At 40.5% G+C, this 26,475-nt stretch overlaps 1 protein-coding gene across 1 annotated transcript; it reads right to left on the reverse strand.

Annotated features, from left to right (window-relative positions):
• Positions 1–747: 747 nt before the first annotated feature.
• si:ch211-136a13.1 (HHIP-like protein 1) lies at positions 748–20,983 on the reverse strand. Its single transcript, XM_037775766.1, has 14 exons — positions 19,855–20,983; positions 14,217–14,481; positions 12,929–13,208; positions 12,703–12,828; positions 11,767–11,910; positions 9,696–9,808; positions 8,689–8,829; positions 8,170–8,244; positions 7,850–7,976; positions 6,643–6,788; positions 5,935–6,016; positions 4,952–5,034; positions 4,132–4,680; positions 748–1,601 (listed from the first exon to the last, which is right to left on the reverse strand). The coding sequence occupies exons 1-14, from the start codon at positions 20,146–20,148 to the stop codon at positions 844–846; spliced, it is 3,183 nt and encodes a 1,060-aa protein (XP_037631694.1). The 5' UTR covers positions 20,149–20,983; the 3' UTR covers positions 748–843.
• Between the last annotated feature and the right edge of the window lie 5,492 nt (positions 20,984–26,475).

Here is a 26,475-nt window from a genome sequence, read left to right on the forward strand (position 1 = left end):
ATGAAAAGTTATTCCTCTTTTTTCTTTCGTTTTCCTACGAATGTCCAGCAACACGTTTCAATTTCCGCTTGTTTCATGCATACAGTCTTTTCAAAATAAACTTCCATCTTCACAGGAAACATCTTAGGCTTAAACAACAATGCTACTTGGTTAGGTTTAGGCAACAAAATGATTTAGGTTTAGTATTTATTAACCATTTTAGTAACCATTTAGATCGTGGTTTGTGTTAAAATAACTCAGGAATGATGTAATGAAAGTATGGAAGTTACATGACCAATAAATCGACGTTGACTTCTGGTTTCATGCGAGATACAAACACCGGTCTCCTCGGCGAAAGTCTGGTGTTTTTGGACCCATCTATCCACCACGACCTCCTCCATACGGGGTGTTTGTCGCTTTTTATACTTCTACGAATTGATTTTGAGGAATACATACGAATTACAGCGTATTACTTTTCGTAGGTATAGCTACAAACAATGTATGAGAACAGCCTGTTAAGATTTGACAAAACAGTGGATTGAGTGAGTTTAGGAGAAACTCATCCTCTATGCTCCTCTGGTCTGTGTAAAAAAACAAAACAAAGATGATGTATTTCTGGCATGTTTTTTTTGCATTTGGCAGTGGAAGGGAAATGACAAATGAAACATCAATATGTAAAACTGGAAAACATGAACAAATACAATTCACAGAAATTTTAGCAAACAGACATCACCAACATTAATGCTTAAAAATGAGCAGTCTGTTTTCTTCTTCTCTTCTTTCTCATCATGATACATCCATACATCGCTCCACTGTCTCCTCCTTTGCTTCCTATACTTTCCTTTTACTTTCTACTGCTCTGTGCTAACCGCAGATCACCCCTACATCTTCCCCATGTGAGCAGTTGTGTTTCCCCACCTTGGATCTCTTACACTCCAGCAGCGACCTCTCCTCGCCTTCACACTCCACGTCATCCAACAGAATCCTGACGCTGCGGTTTGCCTCCCCCAGCAAGGCCCTCTTCATCACCGCCAACGCCGTCGTGAAGCCGAGCTGTCGGCACACTACGGTACCCGCTTTGCTGGTGAAAAGGTCATCGCACACTGTCCCCCACTCGCCACGGATAAAGATCTCCACTCTGCCTCGATCTGATAAACCATCGGGGCTTACTAGTCGCACCGAGCCAGCCCTCAGTCTTCTTCCTCTCCTGTGACCGCGACCTCTTCCCCGAGGCCTTTTATATACTTGGTTACCCTCCCCGGCGCTTTCCAGCTTCTCTCCGAGCCACAGCCTCTCTTCCTGTGATTTAGGCAGCGTCGTGTTGATCGGCGGTCTCTGGAGCTTGTAGCCTGATACCGTGGGTTTCTGACTCCAATATGGCGGCCGTAGTGTGGTCAGCGCTTCAGGACGTTCAGAGTATTGTGCAGAGGTCGGAGTCATCTGAGGTCGTTTCAGGGATGTCGTCGATGGAGAAGGAGGAGGTTGTGGTGAGGTTAAAGGTTGGGAGGTGGTAAAACGGTCGGACTGAAGGGGTCTCCCGTGTCTCCTGGGTGGAGGCGTGGTGATGATTGGGGTTTGAGCAATCCTAGAGAAGGCTGCAGTCATGACGGTTGTGCGATAACCTGATGGAGAGACAGAATCACCCTCTTTATTTGAATATATGTAGTTTAACAATGTGTTAAAGATTTTTTTGCACTTATTCGCTTTCTTGCCAAGAGTTAGATGAGAAGATCGACGCAGATTTCTTACAAGGGGTATCGATCTTCTCATCTAAATCTCTGCAAGAAAGTGAATAAGCGCATTTCTCAAAATGCACATCTTTAACTAGAACACCAAATTGGTAATTTAAGAGTTGAATATTTTACAAAGCTCCGATTTCACTAAAGCCACTTAAAGCAACGTTATCCTTGAAGGCAGGCAAAGGAAAGACATAAACACAGACACACAGATGAATGTCCAAACTGAAGCTGATGCAGAACCATTTATTCAAAATAAATAATGCCAAAGGACCTGATTTAAATTAAAGTAGTGCAAATACCCAACACATAAATAAGCACCATTTATCCTGCTTCAGACTCTTGTACCAGCCAAAGAATATCACGCCAGCAGGAATTAAAGTTGCCAAATTAATAAATTTTTCCCCTGTACCTGAGTTTACACATCCTCTACATCCGCAAAGGCAAACTTGTCCTTAATTTGTCAGTAAGCAGAAGATTAGCAAAAGCTGAGACATTGGAACACCACTGTACTTTATATTACATTTCTACTTCTACAACTTGACTACAATTTTATCAGCATTTAGAGATTTAAGGAAATTTTATGTGGTTTCTTTTTTCCCTTACTTCGCTAGCGAAAAGGGCAAATGCTGACCAGAAGCATAAGTTAAACAAAAAGAAAATGTTTCTTCATACAAGGGTTTGTAAGATATCTTACGGAAAGTTATTTCTCATTTTTAGTGCAGCCTCCTACAAATGTCCAGCAATATGAGCGATCAGTGCGCCTGCGCAAGCCCCTGCAGTGCAGAAGTAAGTAAGTAAGAAGAAGTATGTTTGTTACGTGACTTACATACCCGGTCGCATGAAAAGGAGTATGAATGACACGATAATACACAAGGCAAAAGCGTGTAATAAGAACGCCGTTCTTGTTTCAGGCGTGTCATTTGTACGCCAATTAGTCTGTACTGACAGCAATGTAAATGCATCCGTGATAATATACTGCTCTCAGAGCTAGTGGCGTAGAATAAAAAGGGAGAAAGACCGCTTATGGTGGTTGTGAGAAGAGGTAGATGGGTCCAACAAACACAGGACTTTCAACCAGGAGACCGGTGTTTAGTTTTGTAAGCTACGTTAGCAACGTGTTTTTCAGTGACTTTTGTGACGTGTTTTCTGTACTTATGTTACGTTGTTTCCTTACATATTGTACTTAGTTTACGTACTTATTTAAAGACCAACCGTTGCATTTTTCCTAAACCTAAATGAATGGTTTTATTTGGCGTGATATCAGGTTGTAGATGGTGTTAGTTAAGTAAGGAAGCTATGTAATAAAAGTAAAATAAGTCAACGTTGACTTTTGGTTTCACACGTGACACAAACAGCGGTCTCCTGTCCTGTGTTTGTTTGACCCTCCTCCCGACCGCCTCCTTACCCTGACTTTGATGCTCTTTATATCACGTCACCTGACCTGGCAGCCCTGCACGTCCTGGCTCACAATTACGTGGGTCATATAAAAATGAAGTGCATTACTTTCCATAGGTATAAGTAGGAACAGTGGATGAGAACAGCCCGATTGGGTGTATATTGATTTCTGGAGTCTCAGATGTGCAAATATAAGTATAAGCAATAAAAAAAATTATCAAGAGTTTTGTAATTTTTTCAAGAAAAAAAAAATATATATAAATTAGGCATACTGGCTGTTACTGTAATTTATTTATCTCATGCTTTTTAACATCCGTTAGATCATCTTTTTCTATTTTCACCATGTAAGAAATACCTGAAAGCTACTGTAGGTGTAGCTCATCTCTAACATACTGCACAAGCTGTGATTTTAGTAGTTTTCATGTCCTTGCTTATGCAATAAAACTATTAAAGAGCTTTGAATAAATAATGCTATATGAGCAAGAAGCAAGCTATAATTAAGTCAGTTTCTACCCTGCAATCTTTTAGAAACTGGTTTTAAAAAATGAAAAAAAAAAAAAAGTTACAGTCAACCAACTTCGACTTAGCTGCCAAACTATTTATATTATTTAATATTTTCACATTTCTATATAATTATTTATAAAGTTGAATCATTAGACCGCCTGTAGCTGACATTTGGAGCAACTAAGACACCTGCAGCAATTCTGTGCAAGTGAAATTTACAGTTTATTATATTACAGTAATTTAAAGAGGTTTGATTTTACCAAAGAGGCAAGTTATATTAATCATGGGAGGAAGATAAATTGCACAGAATTTAGTGAATTTAACTGTTAGCATGTTAAAATGTAAAGCAAAAGTAGAGCGCATGAGAAGAAACCACCTGGTTTGACGCTGGTGGCTTCTCCCCGCACCGAGGTGTGCACTGGTCTACTGCTGGGTTTAATGCTAGACTTAGTGGACCTAGTTGTTGGGTAATCAGTGGAGCTGGCTGGGTAAACAGGTGCACCAGTAGGCCTACCAGTGGGTGTGGTTGTGGCGGGGGTTGTTGCCATGGCCATCTCGACAGTTGTTGGTATGGTTGTTGGTATTATTGTTGTTGCTGTGGTTGCTTTTATTGTTGTTGCTTTTATAGTTGGTGTTGTTGGTGGTGGTGTTTTTCTCATTGTTGTTTTTCTTGTTGTCTGTAGTGTTGTTTTTCTTGTTGGTGCTGCTGTTGTCGGTGGTGGTGTTGTTTTTCTTGTTGTCTGTAAAGTTGTTTTTCTTGTTGTTGCTGTTGTCGGTGGTGGTGTTGTTTTTCTCGTTGTCTGTAATGTTGTTTTTCTTGTCGTTGCTGCTGTTGTCGGTGGTGGTGTTGTTTTTCTCGTTGTCTGTAATGTTGTTTTTCTTGTCGTTGCTGCTGTTGTTGGCGGTAGTGGCATTTTTCTTATTGTTTTTCTTGTTGGCATTGGTGGTTTTACGATTTTTATTGGCGTTTTTCTTCTTGGTGTTGTTTTTCTCGTTGTTGTAGGTTTTCTTGTGGTTGTCGTGGGAACAGGTGTGGTGGTTGGTTTCTTGTCAATTACAAACTCTGCAAAGATAGACATTTGTACAGCATCAAAAAAGCTATCCAGACTCTGACACATATATTCATAATGTTGCACATTGACAAGATATGAGAATAAAAGACAATATGATAGCAGATAAAGCTCTGATGAGGTTTTGGTAGAGTGCACATGGCTAAGAGTCTAATGTTTCTATAAAGAACAACAACAAAAGAAAAATGGGAAACCAAAAGTGGACCAGAGGGTAACCATGAAGTGGTATAAGAGAAAGAAACATTATTTTGAGATGTCCCTTACCTTGTTTGGGGTAAAAGTGAATCAGTTTTCCTTTTATCTTAACAGGTGATGGCTTGACGCTGCATTTTCCTGGTGCCGCTCGCCTGGGTAAGAGAAAAAAATAAGCACACATGCAACCTATTACATGCTTTTTGAGTTCTGTTGCTTTTTAAAGTACTTTTGAAGTAATTTTGGTGTATTCTAAGATCAACTACTCTATTTTAACTAGAGCTAGACTGGTAAATTGGTGATATGTCAGCTGATATTAGCTCATCACTGATACATTTGTATCCACGTTTGTTAATAAGCAACAAGAAAGATCAAATATGTTTGTGGTAATTTAGAAGAGAGCACTGACAAGTAAATTTTTCAAAATTAAAATGTCCTGCTCAGTACAAATCTTGGTCACAGTTCTTTAATAACCAAATTTAAAGGTACAGTGTGTAACATCTGGCAACATCTGGTGGTGTGGTTGCAGATTGCAACCAACTGAGTACCCCTCCGCTCACTCCTCCCTTTCCAAGACTGCGGTAACGTGAGCCGCCGAGTACAAATCCATGTAACGCCATTTGCATCGTTCAGAGTCCATCCTTACCATAATAACATTACTTTATGAGCAACAGAAGTCAGACGGCAGCTGGTGGTACCACGGTTTTGAACTCTGCGACTCAAATTACCGCAATTTTACAAGCGGTCGGAGAACTACGGTACGAAAACACAACGATTCTTAGTTTCAGGTGATTATACACTAAAGAAAACATAGTTATGAATATCATATTCAATTTCTGCTGATAGATCCCCCGAAATGTTACACACTGTTCTTTTAAGGAAGCCTCATCAAATATGCTTGCAGACCAATCATTGTCCTAGAGAGCTGATAGTTTCTTTTCCGGTGAAGTTTATATAGCTGGCCTCTTGACAAGACCAGAAAAACCTCTACACCGCACACCCCTGGAGGTATGATGAAAGTGCATTGTTGCTGCAGTGATGTGTTGTAATGGTACCTGGAAGGGTCCACTATCTTATAGATGATTCCCGCTCTAGCGCTGGCACTCGGGGATCCCGTGGCTAAGAAATATAGTTCACCTAAGAATGACAGAGGAAAGGGAGAGAGAGCGAGGCAGACAGAGATAGAGTAAAAGACAAAGGGAAAGACTCGACAAGAAAGAAAGAGAAGGAGGTGAAAGGATGGTGGACAGCATGGAGAAAGGAAGAAGGGAGGGGGGATACTTACAATGAGTATGGATAAGAGATAGAGCAAGAAAGAGGGAGAAAAGTGGTAAAACAGAGGAGTTGGAAAGGGAAGAAAGAGGAGAGAAGACACATACGTTATAAAATGTGTGTTAAATGGGGGAAGATGTCTTTAAAGTAAAGGGATTTGGACTTTGCTTGAACTCTTCAACTTAAATCTCCTCTGAGGCACTTTAAGAGGGAAGGAAGAGATTATTTAAGAGCAGCAGCATGTGTGCAACACTCCCCCCAGTAAATCAGCACTCTCTTAAATTCAAACCAGGTTTTAGGTCAAACCAAACCCTCTACTGGGTCCTTTTAGTTATCAACGATTCCACAAGGAAAGAAATTACACAAGGAAAGGGAAACAACCCCTTTAACATATCACTTTACTTTACATAACTGTCCCACACCTCAGTGACCTCATTCATTGTTACCTTTAATTATGCAATATATGTAGTGTATAGGTTACAATGACTTACCTGCTTCATCCTCACCAAAAGAGATGATGTATTTAAAGTAACTGTTGATGAGTTTGGGGAACCTGCAGGTCTGGTCTTTTCCCATGCAGATCTCATTGTACTGCCATTCACCTGAAGTGACGTTCTCCTTCAGAGACATCAGACGCCTAAACAGAAACAAACAGCACATAAGCACAAATACACACCATCTATCCCTATACAGGAAATACTTTCATACATTTTTACTGTAAATATGAAATCAAGCCCGTGCACAATAGCTCAATATAAGTGCAGCTTGCACTCCTTATTCAAAGTGGCAGAAATCACAGCTAGCCCGTCCAAACTTGGCAAAGCAGTCCAACGCTTAAGTGGCAAAATCTTAGACGACCACAGCCATCCCTTAAATAACCACTCTCAGCTACTACCCTCAGGGCAAAGGTACAGAGTCCACTGTGCAAAGAAAAACATCTATAGAAAGTTCAAATTTAATATCTTAATTAGTAAGGACAGCTAAAACGTAGCTGTCCCCAGAGCTAAATGCACAGCACACAGCATTTTATATCTATTCATTTACCTTAATTCAATCCTCACCATCAAGTACCTGGTGGTCCTTTTACTGCAGCTTCTAGTGTATTGTGTTTTTATGTAAATGTGTTTTGTCCTGTCTGGATGTGATATGTTGTGCTTTTAATAGCCGATTTTGCACATGCAAACCATAGACACATTTTTGCCTTGTGCACGCAAAAAGTAGACAAAGTATTTTCTTCTATGCTTAATAGGTTCTAAACTGCATATGTTAACCAATATAACTAGACTTGCCTGAATGCACCACAATTTAATCATCACATACAAGCCTTTTACTTCATCATCAGAGGTAACGGTACGGGCACCAACAATACGAACATTAACAGCATCACATAGCCTGGCACGGCGGCCACATAGACCACACACAGCTGACATACGCAACAGCATCATGAATCAAGCGTATGGATAGAGGTACACTGGCACCAACATGCCCAGTAATATTAAAAAGTAAACTTTAATATAGCCTGGCACAGCGGCCCACATAAACCACATACACATACACACAGATGGCAGATGCAGCAACATCAGCATGAAATCCGGTTGTACACCCAAAAAAACTATACACACTAAACAATAATATTGAAACAGGCCACTATAGTCCAACATTGTAAATTAGCTTAGTACTTTACGCAGAAACACTAACCCACTCATGAAATCCCCAAAAATGTAGAGTCCATTGAGGTTGGGCATCTGACAGCCTCTGTAGATGTATCCTCCTGTCACTGACTTACCCAACTTGTGGGGGTAGGCAAAGATAGGCAAGATGTCATCTATAGACACAGAACAACACATCAGTTTATCACCATAACAAGAAGACAATACCATAGCAACATACTGCACGCTGAAGATGAAGAATGAGAAATATGCATCATTGTAAAAACTTGAATTCTTCTCAGTAGTGTCAATTGTAAACAGTGAAAGTTAAAAATAAGTGAATGAGAGCAGCCCAGACAGTGTCCTCACCTAGCGAGGAGTTTTGACAGAGTTTGCGATCGTAGCAGCTGAAACCTTCTTTGGCCCTCCATCCATAGTTGCCTCCTTTAATGAACATGTATTGACAAAGTTAGTGCAACTTCTCAGGGAAACGCTATTGTACCTGTACCTCTCTAAATGGAATTGCTTCACAATGCAGTAAATATACTGTGAAAAAACATGTGGACTCACAGATGTGTAATTAGATGTTTGTTTCATGCACCTTGTGGATTTCTACATAACCCCATTCACCTTAATTGTTAGGGAGAAGACTGAGATTAAACTATGATGTCTGACTCAATGCCTGTCTGTGTGGTCTTTGAGAGAACAGCTTTATAACACATGAGGACGAGTAGATAATGACATCTTACATAAGAGTAAACCATTTTTATGGAGATGTGAAAAAGATTTCAAACGCTGTCAGTGTGATAGTTAATTCAGCGGTAGTCAAAATCTAAGTTAAAATCTCTCTCTAATGTGAAATGCTGCTTCAAACTAAAATCATAATACCTTTAACAATAATGTCCACTTCTTCATATTTGTTCTGGCCTACGTCACCACAAAACATCCTGCCTCCGCCTCGGCCTGTAACGAGGTCACCGCGATCAATGGAGCAACGCCACATGTTGCGAACTCCATAGGCATAAATCTCTGCACAGAAAGGGAAAAAAAATACATTTATATGTTGACACAAATAGCATCCCTTGCGAGGCCGCATAAAGAAACCAAAAGCATATCTTTTTGGAAATGAAAGATGATTTTGCATCCGTTGCAATATTTAAAAATAGCAGTGTTTACTGAGTTATGTTTTTCTCAGTTCCTCAAGAAGAGACAGTCCCACTGCAGTCACACATTATGTGTGCTCGTTACAAAAGCAAAAATAAAGTTTACATTAATATTTACAATTGTGCAATTCATCTTAAATGTTCAATTCATCTTAAATGTTCAATTCATCTTAAAAGTGACCAGACATAAGTGCATCACTGAAACACATTCTCATCCCAACTTATCACATACTGACTCTTTGTCACGCCCCTTGGCGTCACATTATGTTTAGGCAACAAAACCACTATAGTTTTAAGAAAAAAACAACATGGTTGGGCTTAAAAACTACTAGGCTTGTTAAGTAAAAATGATACTGAACGTTGTGAACACAGGACACAAACTAACAGCTGATCATAACGTTAAAGTGAAACTTAACACACGGGACATGAACAGCGTTCTCCTGGATGAAAGTTTATTGGGCCCATCACGCCCGCCCTTTGTGTGTCTTTTTTGCTCTTTAAAGTACGTCACCACACTCACTCCCTGTGCACTTTCTCTGAGCTTTTACTGTTGCCGCAGATGGGTTTACAATGTAGTTAATGGAAAGCCCGGTGTGACTCATACCGGTCCTAAAGGGTGCCCTGTGCGACAATATCACACGCCGACGGTCGTGACAAGGCCTCGGTATTTGACCCCTGGGAATGAGAACGAGCTGGTTATTCCACAGATATACAACATTTTAAGGGATTTACCGGGTCGTGCTTCCTTCTCCCACAAGAATGGGTTATCTGAGGGGATGCCGTACGGGGCGCCATCGTCATTGTTGTCGACATCAACACGCAGCACCTTTCCGAGGAGTGTTGACCTGTCCAACACAGAGAGTAGGTGAGAGTGTGAGAAGGATTCAGAGAGGCTTCAAGACCGAAGTGACTGCGTGGCTGATTGAGGATTAAAAAAAAACCTTGACCTGAAACTTTTGTTTATTTCTTTATTTCTAAATCTCTAAAATTTGTCATTTTCCTCTTCCCTTAGTATCTCTTTTTCCATCTTTTTTATTTTCTCCTCCCCTCTCATTTGCTTTGCACCTTTCTATGCCCTGGTCACTCTCTCCTTTACCCCTTTTCCTCTCTTTCCAATTCCAATCCCCCCCCCTCTCTCTCTCTCTCTCTCTCTTCCCTCCACATACCAATGTGTGGCGGTCTCAATGTGTAGTGTCAATATTAGACTTGGCAGGCTGTATCCTCCCTCATTCCCAGAACGGCTAATACAGCCTGTCAACAAAACCCCTCAGAAACAGCCAAACGGCTAAACTATAACTGTCTGGAGAAAAGCTGTCAGCATCTCAGATAAACCTCGCTAAATGTTTCATAAACTATGTTAATAACCTGCTGCTGATGAAGTTCACCAGAGGGTTTCCTCAGCCACGGGTCTGATCTGAGTTTGGGTTGTTTTTTTTTTTTAGACAAACATCTCAATTAATATCCAAGTTCAGATTCAACCTTTCTATGAACTTATTTATATTTTTGGCATGAAGCTGTAATATTAATTAATCTGTAGTAGTAGTAGTAGTCCACAATTCATGTGTATACTGCAAATGAGCAGTAATATTTGCGCTTCCTACCTTGTTGTCCTTTGGTTGTAATTAACATCAAAGCCACTGAGAGTTGATCAAATGAGAATGACAGTTGTAGCTCATAGCTGAATGAAGGTTAAACCTTCATTACAGAGAAAAAAGACACACATAATAGCATCCACATATGCATGTGCACATACGTCAACATGCAGAAACATCGCCTTAAGATACAGCTAGCCTATCTATCGAATTAATCAAATTAATTACACTATAAAGGTCATGTGGCTTTAGAGGAGAGTATTGTTTACCAAACACAGCAAAAGACACATCATGCCCTGCAGTAAAAGCTCCTTTTATAAACTGGTCTTGGCATAAACACATCATGCCACAAGTCCCATTGGCATCTGTGGACTACCACCAGATACTGATGTGGTTTTATGCTTTTATTTTACAAAGTGATACTCTACATTCACTTGCAATCTTACTCATGCAATAATCTTTGGTGACGTGCTCACATTCAGCCCTGTTAATGCAATTACGCAGTCCCTTCCAAAAGTCTTCAGCACTCCTCCTTTCAAAGACATAATTCAGATCTTCTCAATAAACTCTCTAGAATGAACAATATGTTAATTACTGCAATCAAATAAGTTATCTACAGGGCCTGGCGTGTATCAACGATACCTTTTTATGATGATTTATGTGCACAAATGACTAATTTGTACCGTTGAAGTGATCGTTTGTATTATATGAGCAGGTTCCCAGCTCAGCAAGATGCTCAGTTTACAGGAATTTTCATAAGTGGAAGATAACCAGTCTTCAAAAAGCTGTCATTTATACTTGCAACAGTGCATAATGAATTAAACTTAACAGGAATTTAATTATCGGGAACTCCTTTTTGGCAGAACTGGCTGGTTCTAAACAGACTTTGGTATTTTGTAATAGATGTTTATGTAGCCAACATCTCAACAACATCAAAGTGTCTGGCGAAATTTTACATGATGAGCACCTTTATCATTTAAAATTTTAACAGCCTCCTAGAGCAATGAAAAGGATGTGTTTATCTTGCTTTGGTATGTTATTTTAAATTACATTCAAAGCTGGAGCTCACGTCATAGACGTGCAGCTCATTTTCAGGTTGGCTGTCGCAGCATGAAAACAGATTTTGTTACAACAACAGTGTGCTACTTGAGGAATTTCATGTGACGTGTTAGAAAATACTGAAGTCAGCATAATCAAGCAATTATACCTACTTGTTCTGTGAGTTGCCAAACTTTCCAAATGGGTCCCCAGCTCGGCCTCCATCACCAATGAAGATGTAGAGGTACCCGTCATGGCCAAATAGGAGTTGTCCTCCGTTGTGATTGGATGCCGGCTCTACCACCTCAAGAATGGTTCTAAACCAAAAAGTACAAGTACCACAACTTACAAGTATTCCATTACAACTGATCGTCTATCAACACAATTTTGGGGCGGCTTTGGCTCAAGAGGTAGAGCGGGTCGTCCACTAATTGGAAGATCGGCGGTTCGATCCGAGTCCACATGTTGAAGTGTCTTTGGGAAGATACTGAACCCTAAATTGCTCCTGAAGGCTGTGCCATCGGTGTGTGAATGAGTATTTACTGAATATTAGATCCTGATGGGCAGGATGGCACCTTGCATGGCATCAGTGTGTGAATATGTGTGTGAATGGGTGAATGTTGGCATGTGTTGTAAAGCGCTTTGAGTGGTCGGAAGACTAGAAAGGCGCTAAATAAATACAAGTCCATTTACCTTTTAGACTAGAATTACCGCCTCGTTGTTGTATGTCTTCCCCCAACAAGTCAATTTACAGTTTACATCCATGTCTGTCCAAAATGTCATCACTTCATTATTTTATCCTGTTAGACATTGGTGTGAAATTGTCATAATTAGCATATAGATTTTTGAGTGATGGCTAAAAAACGGTTTTGTGAAGTCAAAGTTACCTTGACCGCCAAAATCTAATCAGTTCATCATTGAATCTAAGTGGACGTTTGTGACAAATTTGAAGAAATTACCTCAAGGTGTTCCTGAGATATTGAGTTCATACAGACGGACGGTCAGACGGACAACCCGAAAACAAAATACCTCCGGCCACGGCTGTCGCGGAGGCATACAAATCTCGATTTTTCACTTGTGTTTCTCTGACTCTGAAGTTCTCTCCTCACCTCTCAGAGGAGTGGTCCAGTTGGTTGTCATCATGTGTTAGCAGTGTGAACTCGCTGATACGTATCCTCTCCTCCGTCTTGACAGACACTGAGTAGTACACGTAGGCTTTTCTGACCGTGGTGACCCTACGAACAGAAAAAGAAGCAGAAGAAATCATACTTCACACATTGGCACACAGTGACCTTTTCCATTGAGAATCACGCAAAACATTACGAAAGTATTAACCTTGGGTGTAGAGCTATGCAGAGGAATCCCCTCTCATCTCCAGACCACGGAGATGTGAGGACGGCACGGGTGAGGTTGAGGAAAGGACGGTCAATCCTTGAGCCATTGGCCAGATACACCCACACATAACCCAGCTGCTCCGCCACAAAGAACCGATGAGTCCCGTCGTCTGCATGGATCATGGCCACAGGGTTACGGAGCCCATTGGCAACCTCCTGCAAGCATAGCTCCAGACATCCTTTGGGATCCGCGCGTACCAAGCCCAGGTTAGCATTTAGCTCTGGGGACAGAAAAGAGGATAAAGGAGATGAGAGTTGAGTCAGGAGTAAAAATATACGATTAATGCATCATTATAAGCACAAGAAGGGGTTTGAGGAGTTGTATTCAAGTGTAAGTGTGTCTGAGACTCAATTAGTACAACTTCCTTTCTCCTGGTTTCTGAAGGTTAGCATTAAAAATCTAGCTGAAAACACAGGGCTTTCACCCAGACGGCCAGGGTTCGCATCTCAAGTGAAACCAACGTGTCCTTGTCTTTGTGTTCACAAGCCTTAAGTTTCACTTTCACTTTCGAAACAAACACAATGTTCTCCCTTAAACTTAACTGGTTTTGTTGCATAAACCTAAAGAAGCCGTTTTGCTTGTGTTAAAAAAGTAACGTTAATTCAGTTTTACGTGTTAGAACATGTTGATTTTAAGTAAACTTTCACTTTTCAACATAGTAGGCGTAGTCGGCCCCTAATGACCCACATCTATAGTGCTTATAGCAACTGATAACGCCTATTTATTGGCCTGATAACAGTCAAATTGGGTGCAAAATCTATCTTCAGTAAATACAACCTGCTACTACCAGAATCTGCACCAAAACAAGATATTCACATAATCCCTTTCTCCACCTTAGACTTTCAATTGAGCCTATACAAGTCACAATCAAATGTTCTAACTATGCTTCTGTTTTTTGACATAATATGTCTTAAATCATGTTTTTACAGCCACCCTTATGGGCAAACTAGCAAGGAGTGTCAATGTCTGCTTATAAATCACAATTAGACTGTCTTGTTAGCCTAAGTTCATGTTCTTGCCAATGGTAATTATTTAGACATTCATTATTTTCAGTTTATGACAACCTGTTTATTCATGTTGGCTGTTTCTGTAAGTATAAGTAATTAAATAAGTTTATCTTCCAAACTTTTCCTCAACTCAACCTCACAATTAGACCAGATGACTGTTCATTGGTGTGTGTGTGTGCCTGTTGCTGAACATAAACATCTGTCCCACGTGTATACCATACCTGAGTTTGTCAACACATTAGGATAGCAGTACTGTTTGTCCTTCAGCTCCAGGTAGTCGCAGAACTTTCTGCGATCTTCTTCTATCGTTGCAGTCAGGTTTGCAAACTCCTGCGGGTTCCCCGAATCCTCCAAGAGGAGGCTGAGGGTGTAGCGACACTGCATCCAGTACTCGGAGCAGTATTCACCGCACAGTCCAGGCAGCATTCGCATAGCCGTGTTGGCATCTTCAGCATCATACAGGTGGGCAGAGTATGGAGAACACTCCTGCAAAGATGAAAAAGTTCTCTTTATAAGGAAGTTTTTTATTAAATCTGCATCACTGTGTGTTAATGGATATTTCTGGTTCCATCTACGTAGATCTTCATCAGTGTCTATACATATTAACCCTGCTTTAAGCCGATGTGTTTATCTCAGAGGTAAAGTTAAGGACTTGTATGGATCACACATAAATATAGGATTCGTGTGCTTATTCCACCGCAGCTCCTCGCCGCGTCACTATGAATGGTCAGGTCTGGGTTATATACAGGCTGTCTGAGAGTGCAGCCTGGTATAAATGGATCCCAGTAAGGTCCAGTCAGTTATTAAGTCACAACCACACCGTCCACACCCAGAATGGTGAGCTGCAGGCACGGGGAGGCACGACAACCAAAACCATCATGTGGTCGACTGGTGTTCTTTCACACAGTGCCAGATCATCTTAACCGATCATCACCAGGACACTGAGAACCGAGGCACAAAAAGCACAAAGTCACTCATAAAAGAACTCAAATATAAACAGCCAACTGGCTAGACGGTCAACTGATCCAAAGCTTCCGATTGAGTGCAGTATCTGTCATGTTTTGTGTATCTAATGCCCGGAGATGAATTCACTTTTTCTACGTTTTTGGCATTTAGGCAAAAAAAAAAAAAAAAAGGAACTGGAGGGAAAATGTTTAAATAATTTAGCACACATCAGAAGAACTTAGGCTGACTCTTATTAACAGTCCACTTGTATGCCTTGAAAGCAAATGTGCTGTTGTCTTATTTTCCAAGGACAGAAAGTAAAGTTTCTGTTTTGTTTCAAAGTCGTACGCCTAACTAGTGTTTTTTTTTTTACAAATGGAGATTACTGCTGTTGCTCAAAACAACTCTGTAAAGCACTTTTAAGATAGTCTCACTGTGGACAAAAGCTGCATTTCTTCTTCTGTGTTTGTAATTGTGACCCAGCCCATTCACATTTGTACGCCATGTAGTCTACCATGTGAATAGATGATAAAATCTACTAGTGGGCCTAGTATAGCGACTGATAACGCCTATTTAATGGCCTGATAACAGTCTAATCTGAGTTTTGTCCTCGTGCAACTTCAGCTGCTGTCTCCCCTCAATGGAACCCCTAAAATAAATCAAAGCTAAAAAATTATAAATAGTAAATCCTTTTTGAACAAAAAAAAAGACAAAGAGAAGCTAAATATGACATGAAAGTGCATTTTCTGGGCAGAGATCAGAGCCTTCCTGGGAAACAGCTTCGCAGAGGAAAACAAAGCTGGGTTCTGTCAATGAAAACATTTTCTGGAGCAAACAGGGACGTGGAGCAGATTGACTGAATTCATAGCGCTTCCTACAGCTTTATTTGTCTTCTTTATTATACAGCAGGACACTGTCTAATAAAGCAGCAAATGTTTCAAATAAAGATGTCTGATAGTGTTTTTATATCGGGGAAATGGGACATATAAAGGTAAAGTACTTAAAGTCATCACTGGACTACATTGGTCTACAGTGTCCTTACTTCTCCTGTTTGACCCACTGAAATTTAAAAACCAGCCATTGTTCTGAGACAGTCTTATTTTGGCTCCTACTATCATAGGGTAGGATAAATGCGTGTAAGTACTAACAGCTGTCCCCTAACAATGCAGCCACTTCAAACTACTATAATTTGGTGTTTAAGCTGTACAGTTCAGAATAAACTGAAATTTGGGCAAGAAATAAAAGCCTTTTCTTCAGCCGTCTGCCTTCCTGACTCCCCATGCTGCACTGAAAGGTCCACATGGTGGTGTTTTATTATATTTAAGACAGATGGCTGGGAAATGTGTGAACCTGGACCTGGAATGGACCCCAAGAGAGAGTAGGGTAAAAAAAGAGGGGATGAAGAGAAAAATGTGTTGTGGTATGGTGCTTTCATGTCCTGTTTGGAAACTTGAACATCTGCAATTTTCTGCTGCTGTCAGAGCAAGCAGCAAGCTACACCGGCCAAGACACACTACTAGGGTACTTATTATTAAAAATGCAACTGGGGAAACAATTAATTCAGTGTTCTGTAAAGTGCTCACTAAATGTTTTCCAGTGGCCTCAGGTTTTGTTATTTTTGTTTTTTATTTCATTAATCCTACGAAAAAGACAGTTACAGTATAACAAACACACACACACATTATGAGTCCCCAGGAATGAGTCCTAAAACCTGGAATTGAGTTAACATTTTAGCACTTGCGGTTCCCTCGTCTGGAGGTCAATGGGTTTTTAGTTAGACGCCTGAAATAAGGTCTGTGGTTAACACAAGCTTAAGAGATTTAAACGTTTTGTTCTACGACATAAAATACATCAATAAATACCCCACTTGTGAATTTTGAAGCCTTTTTTGTTTCTTAAAAAAGGCGGTTGCTAACGAGTGGCTAAATGAGACTACAAAACATCACATCGACTCGTCCGCCTTTACATCCTCGTTGTGTATACTTGCACTCATGCGACTGTGGTGTAGTTCGTTTATAGCCTAACATTAGCTTTTTATTTCTGGCGATTGCATTTACATTTCAAAAATCAGAAAAGTGGTGTTCGTTTGTGAAGATTATTTTGGTGAGCAAAACGTGAGAGTATCATAAACGTTTGTTTGCCACGGAGCTTATTTTCTGCAATAATCCAAAACCTATCCGAAAAATCCCACTGGCTTTTTGTTGAGGAAACCAGGGCGATGTTAACCTCCTAGTTGGCCTACAAAAACACGTCATCCCTGCAGCACTCTATACAATTGTACTAAACAATTCAGCTTTTCAGCTTCTGTCTGCTTGTGTTTATGGAGTTCATTGATCTCAGTTTTTAGTTCCTCTGCCTGTTTCATCAATGCCCCATTCTATCTTTATCTATTCTCTCTCACTGCTTTTATCTCTATATCCATCTCTCTCTCTCTGTGCCCCCCTCTTGCAGGAACTTGATATATCCTGAACCCCTGGCCAGAGGAGGAAATGGTTGTTTGTTTGGTCAGTCAAGCTCAAGGATGATGACAATCTCCCTCCTGTCTCCCTAACACACACACAGTCAGTTTCCCTTCTATCTCTCTCTCTCTCTCTTCACTGTCTCATTGATATCAGTGCCAGGAAGCTCCTGCCGTGCTGCTGGAACAGAGGGCCTCAGTGTGGTGGGTTTACCCAGGATAAGTACCTTGGCAGTGGGCTACATTGACCACCTCCAGAGCATCATTTACAAAGTGGGCCTCAGTGGGGCTCCAAAGAAGATTTTAATCAATAAAACTAAACAAAGAGTTTATGAAAATATAAACATAACTCAAAGAAAGAATAGACACAAAGGTCAGTATTATTAATAGTCCACTTTATCTGACTAACCCTGAAAAAAAAATGAAAGTTTGAAACCAAAATACTTTTGCTTACTTTTAAGATAACTGCGCTTATTTATGAATAAAATGTGCAAAATAAAAGTTTAGGAGTTTGTTAACTAAAAGTCTGCACTTAATGTTGGAGGGAGCTGCTTTCTAAACTTTACGTTGTTCTGGACTCAAACAAGATTAACTGCGGGAAGTCGTACGTGCGCTGCAGCGCTGTCATTACACACAGTCTGCACTGCTTGGAAAGAACACATTGGGCTATAATTACCACAGTGATAGAAACCTATATTTTAGGAGCCAGAGGATTTGTTGCTGTCTTAACATAGTGTATGACGTATTTAACTTCCAGGAAGACTTGCAGTTTGTTTTTTCCATTATTGTTTGTGTTGATATCAAAGATGGAAGTATCATTCATGGGTTTGTTTTGGCTTCTGTAGAATGAAGATTTTTCTCTGAGGTATATGAGCCAGGACAAATTTGCGCTGCATCTATCATTCAATTTGCACTCACCATCTGCACGGAGTTAGCGTCTGAGCTGCAAAGTCAGCACCTAATTATGCAATCAGTATGTGGGACTGGCTTCAAGGCTCGTTCTGCCAGTGAAGGAGAGGTGGATCTATTTAAGTTTGGCAAGCAAAGAAAAGACATGAAAACGTAGCGATACGGAAATTGAAATACTCAGTAAATGAATAACATTCCCAAATCTATAATAAGACCACAATCCCACTGAAGAAGTTGCAGTATTTGTGAGTCCACTGCATTACTGATACAGTGATCACAGTAAAGTTGTGGCTAAAGCAGAATGAGTCATTTAAAAGGAATGCAAGCACTGTAAATATAGACGTTTTATTACATTCAGTTTGTCAGAAGTGCTTGGCTTGTGCTAAGAAACTGTTTATTCTTTTTTAAACAAATTCAGAGTGGATTCCTTGCATGCGTTATTCACTCATATTTCTAAAGAATTAAGGTTAATTCAGTTTTCCACAACTTAGAACAGAGAGACTTCAGCGAATACGCTTAATAGCTGAGGTCAAAACCATTCAACTTCTTCCAAATCTTCTGATGGTGTAGTTAAACCTTTAAAGTGTAATTTGTGAGATTACCAAACATTACAGTAAATGTGTTGTTAAATTGTGCTGAAACTTTTCCCATACAGTCATTCTGCTTCAGGGCCTGGAGTCCAACCATCTCATGTCTATGTCTGGGAATCCGGAAAGGATGAAGCATACTCCTTGTGGCTTTACTGCATATGTTGCACATATGAGAAAACATAAGTCAGTCTGTTCTTTTCAAGTCAACATTTACTTATTGCCTATGTGCCACTGTGTTTTGGTTAGTTTATGTTCTTTATTCCCAACCAGAGTTGAGAAGTTTGCTTTATTGCACTGTATTATTTGTCTTGTTTAGGTTTAGGTTTTAGGTCCAATCACAAGCAACCCCATCAAAAACACATGCACAATAGTTAAGACTGCGGTGGTTTAGCTCTCTAAGCATGAGTAGTGTTGTCTATGTCTAACAGATGTCAACCTCTCCATGTAGCCATTAAACCACATGTTGTGTTGGTTACTGTACAAACCACACCACAGTGTCCTTCAGATGGGCTTTGTGTGGTTATTTGGTGCCTACTGAAATATAAATGACATTATTATTATTGCCTGACAAAACAAACCAGAGGAATAAAACAAATTAAATAAACTGCACACTGTGCTCATCTTTAAGACGTCTTGGTGTAACACCTTGGACACCAAAACCAAGTTTCCCAAGTTGGGACTGCAAACATCCGGAGTCAGACAAATTTACACCCTGCATGAGAGACATATTTATGTTCACAAAATCTGGGACTGTAGTCACTACACATACTGTAGTAGCTACACTAACATATAGTGGAAATGACTTTAACAAGCAACAGGTGTATGTTTCCATTAGTGTCAGTCACAAATAACAAATATTATCCCTTGAACATCTGGATGCTCAGGAAGAGGAGGAGAGCAAGGCCACATAATCAGACACTATAAAAAATCATTGGAATAATTAAACGTTTGACTTACCTGGCAGAGGATGCTGCGTATGTACTTTGCACAGGTCATATAACCCGAATGGTCAAAGTTGTCCATGATGGTGTAAAACTTGACGGATATCTCTTCATCTTTTTCCAGATCGCAGCATCCGAACTTTGAGTACTCCTTACAGAAGAGCAGTGGCTGCCGGGGCTCAAACGGAGGCTTGTAGTCCAAACACTGGGGGTGACAGCACCCCCGCCAGGCCTGGAGGAGCAACAGCAGGACGAGGAGAAGGAGGTGAGGGAGCAAACTGTGCTGCAAGTTACAGGTCGGTGGGGTCATGGTGTGAAGATGCTGTCTTTTCAGTTCAGGATAGTTTGGCTCTTGACCCAATAACGCAGCAAATCAAAGCAGCCAGCATCAGCATCTGTCAAGCACAGGTGTGAGACTCAAAGTTAGCTTTTCTGAAAGAGTTTTGAGTGTTGGATGTCCTCATTTGGTGTCCTGATCTCTGCAGTTTCAGGCAACCACATGTGTGTGTTTATCAAACACACTGACTCAGCATCACACCTGCCTGCGAGTTGGCCGGAGACCTACAGAGCGCTCAAAACCCAGACATCATGCTTCTATGGCAAGCTGCCCTCCTGACGTGTGTAAATAAGGTAAACTAAGGTCAAGCTGATCCAGGTCCAGTGAATTGTTTTGATGGTGAGGAGATCTGCGGTGCAGCTGTCCACCCGGTGTGGAGGAGGTTTTGGAGAACCAATGTCCCAAAGTCCTGTTGATGTAGAGAGATTCAGTCCTCGTCACTACAGTAGTATCGGCAAAAAACACCTGTAGATCACAACACAATTTGTTGAAAGAGAGAAAGTATATCCAAATCTTCCAGTTACTTAAAAATAAGTTATTTCATGGATGCTCAGCAATCCTAAAAAAAATGCACTCACATTGCTAAGAAGTAATCCAACAGGGATGAAAATTTAAAGTTGCACCTTCAGCCGAAGTTTCTGCAAAAATATTTACTTCCAGCTTGGAGAGTTTCTCTGTGTTTGCTCTGGACATGTGCTCACTTGCTGCAGCGGACCTGAGCTGTATACATACAGACAGCAGGAGAGAGAGAGGCTCTTTCATTCAGACACAGAGCCACGCTGCAGATCTTAGCTTAGATCCCTCCCTCCTCGTTCCTTTCCTCCTCCTCCTCCTCTCTTCTTTTCATTTGCTCTTTCTCTCTCCTACAAAGACACGTGCATTCCTTCCCATAGCATGTGGTCTATATTGCCCTGAAGTTGCAACTTTCCACCTCTGCTACCTCCCTCCCGGGCCGGCTCTCCCCCTTCAGCATTCCCAGACCTCCTCTCTGTCTCTAGCGTTTCCAGACAGACTCACTCACACTGGTGTGTGTGTGTGTGTGTGTGTGTGTGTGTGGTCAGATGAATCAGGACGTGGGCTGGAAGTAGAGACCAATGGATTCACCAGGCACGAATCCAAAAGTTATGTTAAAGAGCAGAGCCGGCCAACATTTCTATCTATCTAATTGCATTGCTTCAAGTTTTTGTAGCTGCATTATCTTCCTCTTGAACCAGCACAGAAATCAGTCTGACACATTTAACTATAAGGCAAGGAATCTCTGTCTGTGTGTCCTTCGCATATCCTGAGAACAGTTCATCTGATCTACTTCACACTTGGCGAGTGTATTGCTGGGGACCCTATTGAGTGCTATGTCGAATTTGGTGTAATTTGGACATGCGACACATTCAATAATACTAAACTTAGAATACACAAGCAACCAGCGCTCTGTTCGGCAGATTGTCCAGCATGTCATCCACTATGGCCAGACCACGGCTCAGTGACACACTGCAGTTCCGTTTTGCTGCTGGATTCTGGATATACTAACTTTACAGCTAAACTCTTCTTCACTTCACTAGAGTCAATGAGCGATGAGTGGTTCTCTACAACGCTGCAAGCAGCATTTCTGGGGGCCAAGCAATCGGCCTGCTCTGAACGGCCACGCTCTCTCCAAACGGGTACGAGCCCACGACAATTCTGCGATACCGGCAGGCTACTAGGGGCCGAGCAATCGGCCTATTCCGCACGGGCATCCGCTCCGAACAGCCCCTCCACAAACGCACACTGCACTAGTAACTATAAAGCAAGGAATCTCTGTCTGTATATGTCCTTCACATATCTCGAGAATCCGATCGACTTCACACTTGACGGGTGTACTGCTGGGTGCTTTTTCAAATTTGGTGCAATTTGGACATGCGACATGCAATAAACTTTGAATAAACAAGCACATAGCGTCCTGTGAATCAGTGGGGGGGCGAGGCTTCAGGGCTCTGCAGACTGAGTCGAGCATGTCCTCTGCAGCGTGCAGACCGCAGATCATTGACTGCAGTTCATTTTTGCTGCTGGATCCCGGATATAGCCTGCTAACACTACATGGATGCTGGATAATGTTACAACCGAACTTTTCTTCATCGTGGAGTTAACGAGCACAAGCGGATAGCCTTCTGCAATTTCCCCACGGGGATAAATAAAGTGCTATCCCGCTATCCTACATAGTAAGAGAGAATACAAATAAACAAGTACTTAAGAAACATAAATATAAATTAGAAATTTACAATAAAAACATATGTAAAATGTATCTGTTTAAAAGGTAAAAAAAAAAGCTGTAGAGTGTTTAAAATGAAGAGCATTGAGTGTGCAGATGTTCACAGTATAAAGAATATAACATGAAATAAAGATTTGCAAGACTAATTGTGTGTTTCAGCGAATTTTTGCTGCCTACAACTGGTCCAAAAATCAGTTATTGCAGGTTTTCATAGGCATAGGCAAATATTGTAATAAATGTCCATTTAGTTCTCCAGTTCATTTGATGATATTGTTGTAATTTGTGTTTTATTTTGACTGTGGAGGAGGCGGCTTTTTCAATATCTGAATGTTCAAATCAAATCTTTCTTTCATAACCTCATAAAAACAGATATTCAACTGAACAATAACCTTTTTTGTTACACTCTACTGAGCATATTGTCAACTAAAGGATGAGCAGTGTGTGTGTATGTGTATAGACATACTGCTACCATCTGTGTCTCATTATTGCCAGCCACCTTTCAGATCAGAGAGTGACTCCCATCTGGCTGTCTGTCAGACACTTTATCACTCTGCACACACAGATACAAACATAATCTACAGCCAGACGTTGCCCAGATTAAATAGATCGATGGCCACTTCATCATGTTACGTAAAGTCATGGCTCATCACAGGTCTAAAGGATTAACATGATAAATAATCAACGCTTTTTGTGGTGGTTCCAGCGTCTGATGATGGACAAATACACCAAACCATCAGGTCAGCTATCTGATTTACTCGTTATAGTGGATTAATTTAAATTCATTTATCTTTTCTGGATGGGAATATCAGTATATCAATACTTAACCACAAGCTTTGTTTTGACCTAGTGAGACGAGTATTTAAATCTTTTTGGAGCTTTATATTGTGGTTTAAACTGAAACTCTACAAAGTCATAAAGCCGTGAGAAGATCAGATCTGCTCAGACATGATCAGACTTGTGCCACGTAGCATCTTACATACATTTCCTGCAAACAGTGTTTTTACTTGTAAAATGTGCTAATCTTCAAAATGACTGAGTCAGTGAGTCAGTCTTTACTGGAAAACACACACACACACACATGTGCAACTGTGCTTCAAGGCAACCAAGTACACTGACTCAGACTGTGAGTTTCTATCTTTGTTTTATTCTCACATGCAAATCTTGAGGTCATTTTCTGGCCATGAGTTCACCTCAAGGACAGTTAGCTATATACACACCACACTTTCTTTGTCATAGTATGCATGTAGTTGCACTCTGTCTACTAACCCTATAACGTCGTAATGTGGAAGTGCCTTAAACTTGCATTCTTTCTAACAGCCAGCAGGGGGCGACTCCTCTGGTTGCAAAAAGAAGTCAGATTGTATAGAAGTCTATGAGAAAATGACCCTACTTCTCACTTGATTTATTACCTCAGTAAACATTGCAAACATGAGTTTATGGTCTCAATCGCTAGTTTCAAGTCTTCTTCAATACAGCATGATGTTCATTTAGTAAATTATGGTCCCATTTAGAGTCAAATAGACCATAAAGCAGGGTATGCTTCAGGGCGTGGCTACCTTGTGATTGACAGGTCGTTATTACGGTGTTGTCCAGTCTGGGAGTTGTCCGTGTTTTTGTCTTACAACTTTAACTCTTTCACAGTGTGTTTTCAGTTCATGAAAGTTAATTGTAACCTTTTTGTTCACCTAAAATAACTTATTCAGCATTCATTTTTGCTTAGCTTCACCCTCTCGTGTCATTTCTGGTTGCAAAAAAACAAGATGGCAACGGCCAAAAACGCAGAACTCGAGGCTTCAAAACCGTGGTCCACAAACCAATGATATTAGGGAGACTACGTCCACTTCTTACAGTCTATGCTGCCTCCTTGTTGTATTTCGACTCACATGACTTGCCAAGCTAATCATGTTGGTCTGAGAAGGGATGCAAACTCTTGTCTCCAGCATGAAAGTTGGGTTTACTCAGTTTTACCTACAAATCTGACTACTTAAAGTCCTACTGCAGTGTTTGCTGGTGCACAGACTTCACTTCCTCTCAGCGATCTGACTGGTAAGGTGACAGTGACCTGCTGCTAAGGTAAAACAAATGTGCCAGTTTGCCAAGAAAAACTTAGAGAGCCAAGTTTACATCATTATTTTCCTCCTGCCCTTCTCACACCATATATAGACATCTTTGTGCCTGACTGGTACCGCTACTCAATAAAAACACTGGCGTGTGTGTGTGAGTGTGTGTGTGTGTGTACGAGACGCACAAGAAGAAAGACAAAATATAATATAATAAAAATATAATCATACTTCTGCAGTTTATTCTACTTTATAAAAGTGCATTTCATAAATAAGTCAACCAACATATGTTTAATGTAAAATAATTGTGACATATTTACTGCAGACATATGGCCTTCTTTCATAATAGAATTTATTTCTCCAACTGCTTATCTTTTGGCTTCAAAGTACACAAAGGATTTCAGCTGGAAATGTGTTCACTGTTGTTTTCCAAAATTATAATCTATGATTAATTGTGACGAATGGCTTCTGGGTAACATCTTGTTTATCTCACAGATAAGACGTCTGTTAGGTCAGACAGCCCTGCTTTCAGGACTGAGGAGTTATTCATATCAAATAATTTTACCACAACAGTCTGGTTCTTGAAACTGTTCCTTCATTCGTCATTGTCTTTGTTTATCATCCATAGCTTTCTTCCTTTCCTGGCGTGGCCCCTGTGCTGGATTAAATGTACTGCCAAAGAGGCGAGTGATCACTGTGTTTTGTCACTATGCAGCCAAAAGTTTTTCTTCAATTTGCCTTCCAGCAGATGAAGTGCCTTGGCTTTTCTTCAAGATTTGTGCTTTTACAAGCTTGAATGTAGGCCAACACATTGCTTTACGGCAAGAGATATCTTCAGTGTTTTCCAGTAATGACTTTATGAAGATTAGATTTTGAAGTGACGAATGATCCTCTCCTCCTCTCCTCAAGGTTAAGATATCGTTTGTTTGGAGAGACAATTCTTTGTGTTCTCTTTCCATCTCTCAGGCTGGTCATAGTAACCACGCAACTCACTTTTCTTTGCGTTTTTTACTGGTGTCATATCTCCCAACTGCCATATTCATCCTTTTTGTCCACACTCTTAAAAAAAATAGCCATACCATTTAAGTTAAAAAAAAAAAAAAAATGTCAAAAGTAAACAAATGAATACTATTCTTGTAAATTGTAATAATTTGGAGTCTTTAACTGATGTGATAATTAAATACAAAGTAAAAATAGAAAGAAAAAAAAATCAACAAGCATTAAATAATATGGGAGATTCCTTGTGAGTGATTGTGCATGTGTGTGTGTGTGTGTGTGTGTGTGTACGGGACAGTTGTGTCTCCGTGTGTGAGCATGAGTTCATTCATCTGTATGTGTTTGAGGATCTCTCATCTCCCCAAAGACAGCCGTGCCTGGCAGGACTACAGATGGAGAGTGTCTAGGATAGCCTGAAGTGCTAACATCCAAAACACACACACACACACACACACAAAGCACTCGCTTAATGCCTTACATAGCTCACAGATAGAAAGAAACAATACATCAACAATACTGAAATCACACAATCAGAGTGTTAAAACTAATGTAAACATCATCAGCAACATGACTGTAGCAACATCCAGACAACCAAACGTCTGTTGTTCTGTTTGCAGCATTTCAGTGTTATGGGAGGAAACAGGCCTAAATTCTGCTTTAGCAAAATACAGAATACATACTGTACATACTTTTATAAAAGTTTTGAGCTGTAAATGTATTTTTCATGTTTGATCCCAATTTTGGATCATTAAAGTGCATCTATCTATCTATCTATCTATCTATCTATCTATCTATCTATCTATCTATCTATCATAGGAGACACCATTGTTATTCTTCCTCTAACGTCTTTATAATGGAGCTCTAGTCATTATTAGCTGAAACAGTAAAGTCTGCAATCATTATTAAGCCAGAAGAAGATGATTCAAGATGAAGCCACATTACCATTAATTGACATTTTAGTCAGCGTCAGGATGAAGTCCTGACATTTCACATTCACTGGTA

This window comes from Sebastes umbrosus, chromosome 7, assembly GCF_015220745.1.
Source record: "Sebastes umbrosus isolate fSebUmb1 chromosome 7, fSebUmb1.pri, whole genome shotgun sequence".
Classification (NCBI taxonomy): Eukaryota; Metazoa; Chordata; class Actinopteri; order Perciformes; family Sebastidae; genus Sebastes; species Sebastes umbrosus.